The 14,068-nt window shown below is 38.7% G+C and overlaps 1 protein-coding gene across 9 annotated transcripts in view; it reads left to right on the top strand.

Annotated features, from left to right (window-relative positions):
• Nucleotides 1-290: 290 nt before the first annotated feature.
• Nucleotides 291-14,068, top strand: part of DMD (dystrophin) — a 1,187,916-nt gene continuing 1,174,138 nt past the window's right edge. For 7 of the 9 annotated variants that reach the window (XM_071566241.1, XM_071567909.1, XM_071570369.1 and 4 more), the window contains exon 1: nucleotides 292-429. In XM_071566241.1, the coding sequence (XP_071422342.1) occupies nucleotides 333-429 (97 nt within the window). In that variant the 5' untranslated portion in view covers nucleotides 292-332. Of the gene's footprint in view, nucleotides 430-14,068 lie in introns of all 9 variants that reach the window. The other 2 variants (XM_071568723.1, XM_071569521.1) reach the window with 1 other exon arrangement.

Raw genomic sequence — 14,068 nt, forward strand, 5'->3', positions numbered from 1 at the left:
AGCCTTAGAGGACAATACAAGCAGCAGGATTTGAAACAGATTTGCAGATGCACTCTCTTTAGGCAGGGAGACTGCTCATTAAATGCAAGATGCTTCTGTGGCTCGTGGGCTTGCACGGAGGTAGAGGTTTGCCAGACTGACGTATCAGATAAAGTCAGAGTGGTTACCACACCGACGGTGTAGCAGCTGCATAATAAATGATGGAGAGAATCGTGTTAGGCATGCCCACCTAACCTAACTTGAATCATGCGAAAGGGGAGCTGCTGGAATTCAAATAGACTTTCTGGTTCCCAGCAGTCGGCAGTAATAGAATGCTTTCAGGAAGATGACAGATGCAGGGGAAAGATGCTGTTTTGCACTATCTTGATTTGTTACGGCAGCCAACTTATTGGCATGATGGAGTGACAAGAAAAGCAGCTGGCATGGAAGGTAGGATTATCAAAGCTATTGCATCATTATGAATGTAATTAGAAACTGACCATGACAAAGCATATGCTAGAATAAGCTGTCACTTATGGCAGAGGATTTGTTGCTGAGGTCTTGAAACTCTGAAAATAACATTCCTCGTGCAACATGGATTTTGCAGTTTCATTTATGCTTGTGTTACTCTTTCTTTGCTGCCTGACTCCAAGCTCGGGGAATTGCTTGCTTGAAAGAGAGTGTCGTGTTAGGAAGAGACTGAAGAATAAAGTATTTTCTAAGTCTGTGAAGCCTCAGGTAGATAGAAACAAGCAAAGGTGATGAAACAAGACTGGGAAAAGCTCTCTCAGATTCACTAGCAAGCTCTGATTGACCTATTGGTATATTGAGGAATCCCAAGGAAATGAATATGCATGTACTGAATGTTTTAGTATAATGAAAACATATTATTGCAGGTCTCTGCTTTACAGTTAGTTTTTATGATAGGTTTTATTCCCCACCAGTTTTTAGCTCTTGACATTTAACCGGTTGTTCAGTATTATATATAGAAAATATATCAGTATCTCCTGCAGGGTTTCTCAACAACTCCAGCATCTGTTTCAGCTATTGAACTGTATTCACGTTTTGCCAACTTGATGCCTACCCAGCTGGTCTATCATTTCTCGCTTGATTACTGTTCTTAATTTCTCTGTATCAGCTTGTTTCAGACAGGATTTTGGAAGCTGTTAATGAGAAAAGACAGTAACTGTTAAACTGTTAATAACGGGTATTCTCTTATTTTTGAAACATCAGAGATCATTTTTGTGTGCCTTTTATTAAACCCATGTTCTGTGTTGCACCGAGATGTTTTCATACAATAATTAAATTTAGCTGTCAGTACTTTAAACTAGATGGGTCACAGGCATAACTTTCAACTGACTATTTTGATAGAGTTTGAGGAAATGGACAGTTGTTTGCTTTGATGTAGGTATTGTCTCAATATATGTTCCTTTCTCCTTTTCACCTGACCCCCCTTTCCTCCCCCCAACATAGATACTGTCTCTCTGTTACAGTGAAAAGTCATTAAGTGTATACTGTACATATTGAAATGGATTTTATCACCACTAGGGTGAAACTGCCAAGCAGCTCCGAACAGGTGATTTGAACAGGTTTAAAACAGACGTCAGCTCTATCAGAGTGGATCATCTCGATGTGAGAAGTAAAAGTATTGCTTTATAAATGTAAGGCTTCTCTTTCCTTCCTATTTGAAGGTTCAACAACCACTCAAACGCTGCTTGATAGCTCACAGGTTATGATGATATTAAATAATTTGGATTATTTGGCTTCACAAAATGCTTTTTTTTATGTAAACTTCATTCTTCATTAGGTCTATCATTTTTTCTAAGGCAATGATCAAGAAGTCTCATCACACTGGATATTCACTTTTCTGACTTTATGTTAAATTGCTTTGTTGGCTGTACTCTGTGTTGTCTTGTCAAAAGAGGACCCGGCTATTAAACACTGAATGTTGCTGGGTGAAGCTGTAACAGTTTCAGAAAGATAGATGTTTCTAGATACACAGCAGTGAACCAGCCTTAAAGAAAGTTTGAAGGTAAAGATCAGTAAAACTGATGCACTGTTAGCTAGTTTGAGCAACTCCTTGCTTTGATCATCTCTGAGAGGAGTTTAAATTGTTTTCTAACTGCTGGGAGGGGATATGCACTTATTAAGGGAAAGGATCGCTCTGAGTTATGTATGGCCAAAAATAGTTCTGTAGTTTTGATGACTGAAATAAAAAGTTATTCTATTTCATGGAAGTTCCGTTAAATTTAAGAATAATTTGTCATTGTTGATAATGATGAAACTATAGAGAGAATAACCCCCATAAAAGCTTAAGCGCCGTTCTCCTTTTCAGGGTAGCAGTAAAACTGTTCTATACAGCATATGTGATATTTATACTCCTGAAGCTGCCTGTCTCTTGTCTCAAAAGTGCTTACTGGTAATCATCATACAGTAGTTATTTAAAATAGTCTTTTCCTTGTGACACAAGTAATTGTAACTGCATGTTGTCTGTGGTCATCATCCAGCTGATGAGTGATTTTATAGTTTGTTTCTCTTTTATCTCTTTTACTCGGTTTCAGCTTTCTGTTTTGCTGACAAATTAAGACGACACTAGGTGGAGCTAGCTGTTGATTATAAATAGAGCTACAGGAATACAGGCCTGTCTAATGAGCAAGCCCCTGTATATAATGATTATTATTAAAAATAACAATTTGAAACGTTAATAGTTGAGTTGAAACTTAGCCATGAAAATCTAGGTCTGGTGAGATTAGAGGAAACCATTTCTTCATTTCCCTTTCCTTTTATTATCTTAGAAGCTTGCAGTCAAATATGAAAAATAATATTAAGGAAAAAGCATCTATATTCAATAAAGAGGGCAGGGAAGAAAAAAGACTAGAAATAGGAAAAGAAGAGAGAAGCAGCAAAAAGAGCTAGCAGATGTTTCCACTGGAGATACATGCAGATATCCAGTTGTACATATGTACATCTTTAGTCTGATTCACATAGATCTTCTCTTGTCCTTACATTTGAATCCTCTTTCCTTTCTGTCTTCCTGAAGTAATTCATAGAGCTGATATCTTTCACTTTATGTTTAGACATGGGATGGGACCAGTGTTTTCAAATCTCTTCTTGAGAGGGTGATCTAAAAGGCGTGCAAGGGCACAGAAAGTTGTCACTCACATGTTGGCCAGACATAATTAAGAAAAATGTGAAGGATTATTTACTGACTGAGGTGGAATCTGGTTGTATGTGCTCCTTCACATGATTCTGGTTATTAATCCGAGTCAAGGATAAGATATCTAGTCCTAGGCAGTGTGACAACACATGAAAAATACACTCTTCCACACAGATTTACAGATATGTACCTCAGATATGGTGCATACATTAATTCAGCAAAGCAGAGACAGAAATCAGGATATATGCTGATACTTAGGTACAGGAACTGAAGAGTAAAAACCAGGAAATAAATTAGAAATGTAAGATGAGTACAAGGTAAGGGACAGGCAAACACAGAGATTAACGATATGGGCTTGGAGCAGTCTGGCAAAACAATGATAATTTCCATCAACCTCTGCTGAGCGAAGCGCTTTCAAGTTCAGTCAATGTCTTGTTCTTACAGCAGTAAAAAAGGAATTTAGGTAGGAAGATACTCAAATCAGTGAGAAAAACTTGTACAAGAGGGAATTGACAGCTGCCTGACACTTCAGGAGCAACAAAGTCTAGAAGAGTGGAGATTGACCTTTGTGAATGTTATTCATAGAATCTTAAAATTTTAGTACTGACATGGGTTAGAATGGTCCTGTTCTACACAAAACCAAATTGTGCATGGATCTATTGCTTGTTGGAGGAGTCTTACAAGAAAGCACTGCTGCATTGTCAGCCTTAAGAGACCTTTTTGGTTATTACCTGTGCACTTGGTGCTCAAAACAAGCATGGGAGGTGATGAGCTGTGGTGGAGACAAAAGTTATTAGTTTTATAAATCATTCAAAACTTTATTGAGGTTAGGCCATGTTTAATTTTTAATATCTTTTATTTAAATGGATAGTCTTAACCTGAAGCAAGGCCTTTTAATGTGTTATGGTATTAATACTTCCATATCTGCTTCTGGTGTTGTTTTTTGTCCAGGACTCTTGCTTTGAATGAGCTCATTCTGATGTGTCTTGAGTGTTCCTTCTGGCACAGGAAGATGCGTGCGGTGTGGCAGCTCTTGGCTTTCTGTTGCTGGTCACCTGCTGCTTCACTCAGCTTGTGGTTCCTCCTGAACAAGGTTGACATTCTAGTTGAGAACTACCCACAGTGTGTGGAAGTGTCTGACCATCTCAGGCAAGGGTCATGAGAAGCTGAGCCAGAAGGGAAAGGAGGTGCACTCCTTCTCTGTCACTAAAATCTGCCCATTTTAAAATCCACTAGAATGAGGAGCAGGGCAGGAGGAGAGAAAACAGCATGTAAGGTGGGGAATGGAGGGGCTTTGGGTGTTGCATGAGGCAGTCATTTGATAAATGAATGGCAAAAGCCTTGGGAAAAAAAACAAACAAAAAAAAAAAAACAAAACATAAGGAAAAGCACACACGGAGGCCAAGTTGTCCAAGGAATATTACTGAGCATCTGGTTATGTACTGCCAGAAAGCTTTCTACAAAGACAGGCTACATAAAAGAAAAATGTACTAATAAATTGTCTGTTAGCAAAGAAGGAATTAATTTTGTCCTTCAAAAGCCAGAGTTCAGATTTCTGAGTTTTAATTTATTTATTCTTACTGTGTAACAGAATTAAAATTGCTAAAATTTAAGAGGTTATATTTGGTAAGGAAAACTAAAGAATATCCTTTTCTTCACTCCAGGCAGGGGTTGTTGTTTTGTTGTTTTGTTTTGGTTTTTGTTTTCACAGAAAAAAGTGTTAACTTTCTGCATAATACTCAAGGAATAAAAAGCAGGGGAAAGATGATCTATCTGAACTATCCAGACACTACCAGTTTCTGTTCTTTGTTCAGAGAGTCATCCAGGGAAAAGTATGAGAATTTTCTGAAGGCTGATATTTTCTTGCCTCACCTTCTCACTGGAAAAATCAGACCAGAATATTACTGTGTTTGCATTGGAAATAAAAAGAAAGCTTTCCACTTCCTGCTCCACTGCATACAGCCCATCTCCTTGGTGACAACACGAGCTGAGTGGTGCAGCTGAAACAACTGAAGGACAGGATGCCATCCAGAGGGATATGGACCAGCTTGGGAAGTGGGCTCATGGGAACCTTATTTGAGCAAAGCCAAATACGAGGTCCTGCACCTGGGTCAGGGCAACCCCTGGTATCAGTAGAGGCTGAGGGATGAACAGACTGTGAGCACCCCAGCCAAGAAGGACTTGGGCGTGCTGGGTGATGAGAGGCTGGACATGAACCGGCCATGTGTGTCTGCAGGTCAGAAAGCCAGTCATATCCTGGGCTACTACAAAAGCAGAGTGGTCAGCAGGGAGAGGGAGGTGATTCTCCTCCTCTGCTTTGCCCCTGTGAGACCCCAGTTGGAGTACTGGGTCTAGGTCTGGGGCCCTCAAAATATGAAAGATGTGGACCTGTTGTACCAGGTCCAGAGGAGGTTCATGAAGATGATCAGAGGGTTGGAGCACTGTCCTACGAGGACAGGCTGAGAGAGCTGGGATTGCTCAGCCTAGAGGGGAGAAGACACTGGGGAGGCCTTATAGAAGCCTTCCAGTACCTAAAGGTAACTTACAAGAAGGTTGGAGAGAAACATTTTACAAGGCAATATAAGCAACAGGACAAGAAGGAATGGTTTTAACTAAATGAAGGAATGTTTAGATTAAACATAAGGAAGCTTTTTTTACAGTGAGTGTGGTAAAACATGGGAACAGGTTTTTCAGAAAGGTGGTGGATGTTCCATCACTGGAAACATTCAAGCTTGAGTTGGATGGCACTCTAAGCAATCTGATCTAGTTGAAGGGAGGTTAGAGAAGGTGTTGCAGGGAGGCTGGAATAGATGACCTTTAAATAGATGACCTTCCAACTCAAAATTGTTCTGTGTTTCCTTAAACTGCAAATATGTCTGGTCTTGCATCTTGTCTGTTCTGTGCCACTAGCTCCAAAATATCCAAGAGATCCACCGCAGCACTGAGGTTATGAGTGCAGTACTTGTGAAGTCCTTGCAGAAATGTCCTGGACATGATAGTCCCAGTGATAGAGTGAAAGAGGGGGAGCTGAAATGGAGAGCTGAAAGAAGGGAAATCATGAATAGTAGAAATGGAAGAACTGAAGTAATAATAGTTTTTTTACACTTTTTATTTATGGTCTGAGCATCTGTGCATCAGAATAAGGATGCAAGATGCACCTGTTTACAAGAATTAGGAACCTTCATCTGCACTGCAGTTTCTTTGGCTTTTGTTATCTTTAGAATGGATCTTAGTCTTAAAAAAAGAAAAAAAAAAACAGAAAAGTAAATCAAGATTAGTCATGCAGTTTTTTTCATTAGTATCCCCAAGTTACCTAGTTTAGTGTTTTACATTACAATACTGTTCTTTACAAGGTGTGTCTTTCATTTACATATCCCTCAAGATACTGCACACAGCACAACCAGTACTATGACTTGCTTGATGATACAGAAACTCAAGGTACTGAAATGGTTTTGACCAGTGTTGAAAAAGACTCTTCTTTTTTCTTTCCTTCCTTTTTCTTCCTTTCTCTTCCCATTTGCCCATGACTTGCCACAACTGAGGAAAAAGGGTGATCAGAGAAAGTTAAAGCAAAATTTGGATAAAAATTAAGCTACTTGAAACTTGTGTTTTCTTAACCTATATCTAGTTTTCACCTTCACCTTTTCTTTGTGTCCTTCTGATGCTTAGGAATAAAGAGCATGCAGAATTTCTTGTATGGGGTCAACTTCTTTTAGCATTCACTTCTGATCACTTATATTGATCTGTTTCCCTGAAACTTAAAAGCCACACTAAATAAAACCACCACATGCTGCTTTCTGTAGACTTTCTTTTTGTGAGCAGCCTGTTATTTTTTATACCCATTATGCAGGTGACATTTCCTTTTGCAACAAATAAAGCACAGATACTGGGAAAAAGTTCTCATTTTATAGCAAAAATAATTTATATATTCCCACAGTACGCTAATATTTAACACATGTTTATTTCCTCTTACTACAGAATACCATTTATAACAGGAATCCTCCTGTGGTTTGATATTAGTGGTCCCAAATGGTATTTAATGAAAATCCCCGGGTACAAAACCCACTTTTTCAAAGGGCAAGCTGGAATTTCAATGATTTGTTTAAATGAAGGATTTTGTCAAAAAACAGAGTTTTCACTTTTCAGTCCCAGGCTGCTTTTCTGAAAGACTGAAATGTCTTTGTCAGTGCATCCTTCATCATATGCAACCTGTTGTCTTCCTTAATGATTGTAGGCCCTTAATTGTAACAAAATCAGGTTTGATGACAAGGCAGAAAAGTAAAGGTGTTAAACAACTGAATGTACATGAAAAATGTTATATCTATAGTTTTCTGGGCCATAATGGTAAAAACCCTTTAGAATGGATGATTTGATGAAATAGTTTTGATGCCATTGAAATATTTAGTGTGCAAAGTTTGTTGTTGAAGGAATTAAGAACTTCAATATGTTTATGGTTCAACATATATATTGACTCTCAAACTAATAGTAAAATTACTGACTTCTCATTTCTTAGTGGCCTTGGTTTGAACTACTGACAGCACATGGGATTTTTGTCCTCTGAATGAATATAGTACTTTTGAAAACAGGGAAATGAACTACCAGGCCAGTTGATCCTGTGATTAAATCTTGGTATGCATGTGCCTCGTCAGAAACTACTGCAGAAAGCAAGAACAAAATGCATGTTACAGTTGTTGGTAAATCCCAGTAACTAATTATATTTATTCCTAGGTTTTGTTATTTTTCAAAACTTCAGAAATAAGGAGGATTAGGTAAGTGATGTGACCTCAACCAGTATCAAACAAATCCTAAGACAGTTAGGCTCATGAGGAAATTCTCAGACTACTAATTTAAGAATGAAGTGAGGATATAGAAATTTAAAATTCTTGACATATCTTGGCTCCACACATGAAGCAGAACTAGCACCATCAGATGCCCTCAGAATGTGAAAGGGCAAATATGATTTGCTTCCTTTAGAGAACCTATTCTTCTGTCAAGTTCTTTTAGCAAGCTAAAAATGCTTTAACTAGTAAGACTTCATTGTCTATCACAATATCTAATCCCACATTTTTCTTACAGGCTCTGTTTGTTAAACTATGTGGGCCTAAATGTGACTTTGAATCATCAACATTAGCCAGTTGTTCGTGCAGATAATAAAGGTCCTGTAACTGGAGGGAAATGTTATGCTGCTGGAGAGTACCAATTAGGGTTATTCTTCTGGCAACAAGGAAATGAATTTTTCCTTAATGAGTCCTTAGTGAAACTGGCATTTAGTATAAGATGCTGTGTGACCCGTTGAAAAAGTGGCAGCCCAAGCAGCTCTGTCAGGCTACATGTATCACACAGTTTCATAAATCTGCCTGAGCCTAGGGAGCAGAACACTTACTAATTTATTATTATTTCATGTGAATGCTTTATTATTTATTTTGTGCCATCAATGCATGTGGCATTGAGAAAGCACAGAGAAAAGTTACTTCTTTGCTCTGGGGAACAATATGTAATTAATGTGAAAGGTCTGCTTTGTATCCTGAAAACCAGACACAGAATGATGGCTGCAAACCTTGGCCAGCTGTGAAGCTGTGACATACCCTAAGCAGAAATGGAATTGCATTTTTGTGGCATTCTTGTTACTGGCACACAACTTGAGGATTTTGCACTGAATGATACTTGTATTGCACAGAGATGAACTACCCACTGATGATTTTGAGACACCATGGAAACACAGAGGTACCGTATTGGTTGTTGCAGTTTGTATGTGAGCTGGAGATGGGAAACCTCCACAGCCTGTACTTCAATAGGAACAGTGAAACTGAAAGAGAGTGAGAAGAAACATCTGCACTGAAAGAAAATATGAGCTAGTCAATTAGATGTGGGACATACAGAGGTGTCAGTTCAGAGGACTAACTTACTCTGGTGTTGTTTCATGCAACTTGTTGGTATCTGCCAGATCAGGAGATAATAGTTTTTACCTGAGTGAACAACCATCTCAGAACAGTTGTAAGCATTATAATTCAGGAGAGAAAATCTGAGGTACTTGGTTTGTGTTGCAGCAGTTTTCTGGTTTAACACCTTGCCCCAGGAAATAAGAGGAAGCACAATGAAACTACTGAGGAGAGGAGTATCAGTGCTGAAATCATCAGTTTTATTTTGTTCTCTGGGATTTTTGAGAGAGGTCCCACCTCTCTCAAGTAAGTTTAAAGGAAAAACAAACTCATATTGGTAGTGGTGGACAGAGCTGCATTGACAAGATGGGAAAAGAAATTCTGTGTGGTCCAAATATAAGTATGGGACTGGGAAGCATTAGCTTTACCCACATCAGCACTCCCCTGGATGCAGAGGCAGAGCGAGAATAATGGAGAGGTTTTGGGGGTGGTGATGCCACTTTACTAAAGGACTTTATTTGGTATAGGTGGTGAGGTTGATGGGCTCCAGGGGAAGGGCTGTAGCAGTGGCATCCCTCAGAAAAGGCCAGCCAGCTCCAGTGGATCCACTGCAGGGTACAGCCAAGCCCCAGAGCCCAGATGGTGGTGCCTCAGCAAAAGCCAGTTTAAGAAAGGGAAAAACACACTAAGTGAAGAGAAGCAGTATGAAACAGCAGGGGCAAGACCAAGGGGAGAGAAGGAGGGGAGGAGGTGCTCCACGTGCTGGAGCAGATTCCTCTGCAGGCCATGGAGAAGACCATGCTGGAGCAGATATCCACAAGGCAGTTCATGGAGGACACCATGTCAGAGCAGGTGGATGTGCCGTATGGGAAGTTGTCACCTGTGGACCCAAACTGCATCAGAGGAAAAGTGTGAAGAGCAGTAGAGAGGAGTCGTTATGCACTGAGCACAGTCCCCATTGCCCATCAGCCCATGTCCCTTATAGCAGGAGTGATGGGGAAGGAGTTGGGGAAAGGAGGGGCAGGGGGAACAGGCCATTTCAGTAATTTTGTCTTTGTTTTTTGCTATCCAAATCTACATTAATTTCGAATAATTAAAATTAATTTTATCCAAGATGAGTCTGTTTTGCCTAGGACAGTAACTGGCAAGACATCTCTCTGCCTTTATGTTAACCCGAAAAGTTGGATCTTATTTTCTCTCCCTGTCCTCTTGATGCTGGATAGGTGTCTGGCTGCTGGCCAAGGTCAACTCACCATAGTGAGATTAGACAGAATTATTCCAACTGATCTTTCTAAATCAGAAGAACTCAAGTTTGGTCATTTTTAGAGATAACTGATATTAGAATGGATGGGTGTAGACCACAGCTGATACCTGGTAAAACATGAAAGTTTTAAAATTAAAGCTCTTTCTGTTCAAAGTAATGAGTCATTCCAGAGGTACTTATCCTGAACTTGCCCTGAAAAGGCATATTAAAATGCATCATGCAAAGGGCATTATTACTAATGTTTAAAGTTTAAAGTTGTTGTAGGTTGTGTACACTTGAGATAAGATTAGGAGCATGAGGAATAATATTTCAGCAACATCAAAAATGCCTTGCTTTGCTAATGTTTTTGTGTACTAGAGAGGGATTGCATGTATCAGAATTTTTCCTTGGCTGCCCTCATAACATATGATCAAAACTTGAGTTTAACCAATTCCAAGGATGTTTCCTTGCTTTTAACTACTTACATATGGTGCTGTGACAGGTTATTCATTCAAAAAGGTTAAAAAAAGGAGAGGAAGAGCTTTATTAAAAAAATATGCCATAAAAATTATCACAGAAAATGTGGTTTTGCCCTTAATAAAAGTGCTACTCAAATGGCTATCCATGGCATTTCACAACACATTGGTTGTACAGTTGTTATCTGCTGTTCCTGGTGGAGTCTTGGGGGGGGAAAAGAAGCTATTACAGCATTTGAGTTGGTTCATCATTCTGAGATAATCAGTGAAGAAAAAATATGTTGTGCCTTCAAGTTGAGAAGGTGTCAAGAAATGTCATATGGAGCTGCTATCAAATGTGGAAGGGCAAGCTGTCATTTGCAGGTTGTTGGAAGCTGTCTACAGTAACAGGCTGTATTTTGGAATGGTGGATTCCTTTTCCACTCTTGCTGACATGAGCCAAGTTTGGACCAATGCAGTTATTCAGGAAAAGTGTCCGTAAAAGGAAGGTTGTCAACCTGAACAGTGAGTGGAGGTGGGATGGAATGTGTTCAGAGGTATGTTATGTTCTGGAACACCTTTGGAGCACCCACCTGGAGCTTTGTGTCAATGACATCTCAAGGCAAATTTGTTTAACCTTTAAAAAAGAAAAACAAATGCAGGGAGCATTGCCTTAGCCCCTCCTTATCTAATCCATTACTGATTTCATCCCTGTAAATTACAATTAAAAAGCTTTGTTTCCCACTGTTGGCCTTCCAGGCTTCAGACATTGACAGTCTGACAATACCAGGCTCCTCTCTGTGTAGAAAACTGCTGGAGTTCCTCTTCCAAGATTTCTCTGAAAAATGAGAACAGTCATATTCTACCCATTGAGACTGTAGACCTCTGAGAGGAAGTCTAACTCAATGGACATGCAAAGGACTTGGAATATTTAAAGAACTACAAATCTTTTGTTGGGAGAAAGACAGTTTTTGTTGTTTATTTTTATTTATTTGTTGGTCTTTGGATTGTACAGCAGGTCACTAGTGGTTTTGGCCCACTTGTCTTAAATTTGTGAGGTGGATGTAATTTCTGGCTTCTTTTATAAGTTAGAGGACCGGGTCAGACATCAAGGTGAATGAGGGGACACACCCATGGAAATCTGTCTTTTCTTCAATATATCTCCTTTCTTCAGTAAAATGGAGTTGGGGAGGATGTAGCAAAGTGTTAAGAAAGGATCAGGTTCATGTCTTCATCTCTTACTTCTGGAGGTCAGTCAAAGCATATTTATGGAAGCCTGGCAGTACTTTCTCCCCTTAAAACCAAAGAAATTAAATTATCCCAACCCATTACTGGAAGAAAATGTTCATCTCCATTGGAGATGCATTTTTAGATTAGATCTGTGATGTTCCTTTGTACATTCTGGCATGTTGCTTTGCACCTGTAAGTAATTTGTCTTGCTGATAATGCTTGCAAGTAGTCTGGAATAGTCCAAATCCTTGTAGTAAGTAATGAACTCCACTGTTCAAGAACAATGTGAGAGATGTATAGTGAATTATTAAAAACTTAAAAAGTCAGTAAGAGAAAGCTCATCTATACATGAAACAGGATTTATTTCATTAATGACATTATCCCATTATTGTTGTTTCCCAAACTTGCCTTGTTCTTTCAGGTTTTTTGATACTGTATTGTGTACCAGGCTGGGGTGTTGAACACTGGTTGTGAATATTGACACTACTACTATTTCAAGAATAGAGTAAGGCTTTAAGGACCTTGATTAAGCCAGAACATGTCTGAAGAAGTGAGTTTGTTTTTTTTTTCCTGGCAGGAAAAGTAAGGGTGAGGTAGTCACATCTAAAAATAAAAAGGTTTTATTTCTTTTTGTAATGACTGGTTGAAGAACAACAAGTTCCTTAAGAGTACAGGGGGAGAGGAAGGTAGTCTAAAGAACACAACAAAGAACACATTTTTGTGTATGTTTAGAAAACACCTGTTCTAGTCCATGCATTTCAAGACTTTCACAGAATGGGGCTCTCATGGTGCCTGCGTTCAGCTCAGAGAGAAAAAAAATTGAAGGTTTGAGCCCTCAGAGATTTGCTCTTTTGTAATCCTATTTACAGTAATTTAAGATCAAGTCTGAAGTTTAATATTAAAGTAAATGTTTTTAACCCTGGAAAGTAAACAGCGTGAGAGTAATTGAGCTTTTCCCCCTCTGGAGAGTGGATAAGAAGAGAGAGAAAAACATTGAATAAAACAATCAAGAGAATTAATAGTTTTCTTTTTACCTACTCAAGTATTTGATTCTGTTTTTCTTAACACTGATCATTACATGTGCTCCAGGGGAACAGTCCTCAGAATTCAGACTTGTTGGGAAACACTGCATGGTTATATGTGGGAAGTTGAACTGAGAAAAATATTGACAGGAAGCAATTCCCAGACAGGGAGATGCTGCATCACACTGAAACACATCCATATGATTGCTGAAAACATTACAGAGCACCATATGAAGCCACCTTGGATCTCATGCTTAGTATCTGAAGGTCACAGGGTACATCACTGGGGATCTGTGCTCTCTGTTCAGGTCAGTTTGGGAGGATAAAAAATTGGACTTTACAGGGGAAGAGCCCCCATCTGAAGTTTCATCCCAAGCTGTAACATTGCTCAGCTGTGATCTAATTTAGTGTTAGAACTATTAAACTCACTTGCTACATCCTCTGTCTCAAAGATTTATAGATATTAGTGGTGAAATACTTGGCTTTTCCCTGTGAACTAACATTATAGTGGTTATGACAGGGCAAATATGTTTCTTCCTTTATCAGTTCTTCAGAAATACAAGAACAAGATTATATCCAGGGAAGCTGAAAAGAAGCTCCTAGAGAAAGGAAAAGCATTCTTAACCTTAGGAACACTTTCATTGTAGGCCTTGTCTAATATAGTTATTTAATCATCCCATTGTCTTTATAAAATGACTAAATTAAATCAGTTTTATTTATTTGGGTATAATTATCTTATGTTTTAATTTTATTAATAAATGCTTAACGTGTTTTAAAGTGATGAATTTTTTTGTTTTTGTCTTTCATGTTTTCTTTTCACTTCTTATTTTTAATTTTTAAATTTTAATATTTAATATAGGCTACATCTTCCATGCACTTTGACTCCATTTTTTATTTGTTTTATGCATTGTATTTTATGATGCCTTTAGGTAATATTCAAGATTTAAGGTGCCAGTAGTTAATTCTTACTTTAAATTTAATGCGTATTGTTCTCCAGAGATGTAAAAGAAATTGTTTGGCAGTTGAATCTCTCAGATCAAAGCTAAAGTGACATACCTATTTCATGCATCACATCAGCCTGTTTTGCATGCCTTTGTCATCCT

The sequence above is a fragment of the Pithys albifrons genome, chromosome 1 (genome assembly GCF_047495875.1).
Source record: "Pithys albifrons albifrons isolate INPA30051 chromosome 1, PitAlb_v1, whole genome shotgun sequence".
Lineage (NCBI taxonomy): Eukaryota > Metazoa > Chordata > Aves > Passeriformes > Thamnophilidae > Pithys > Pithys albifrons.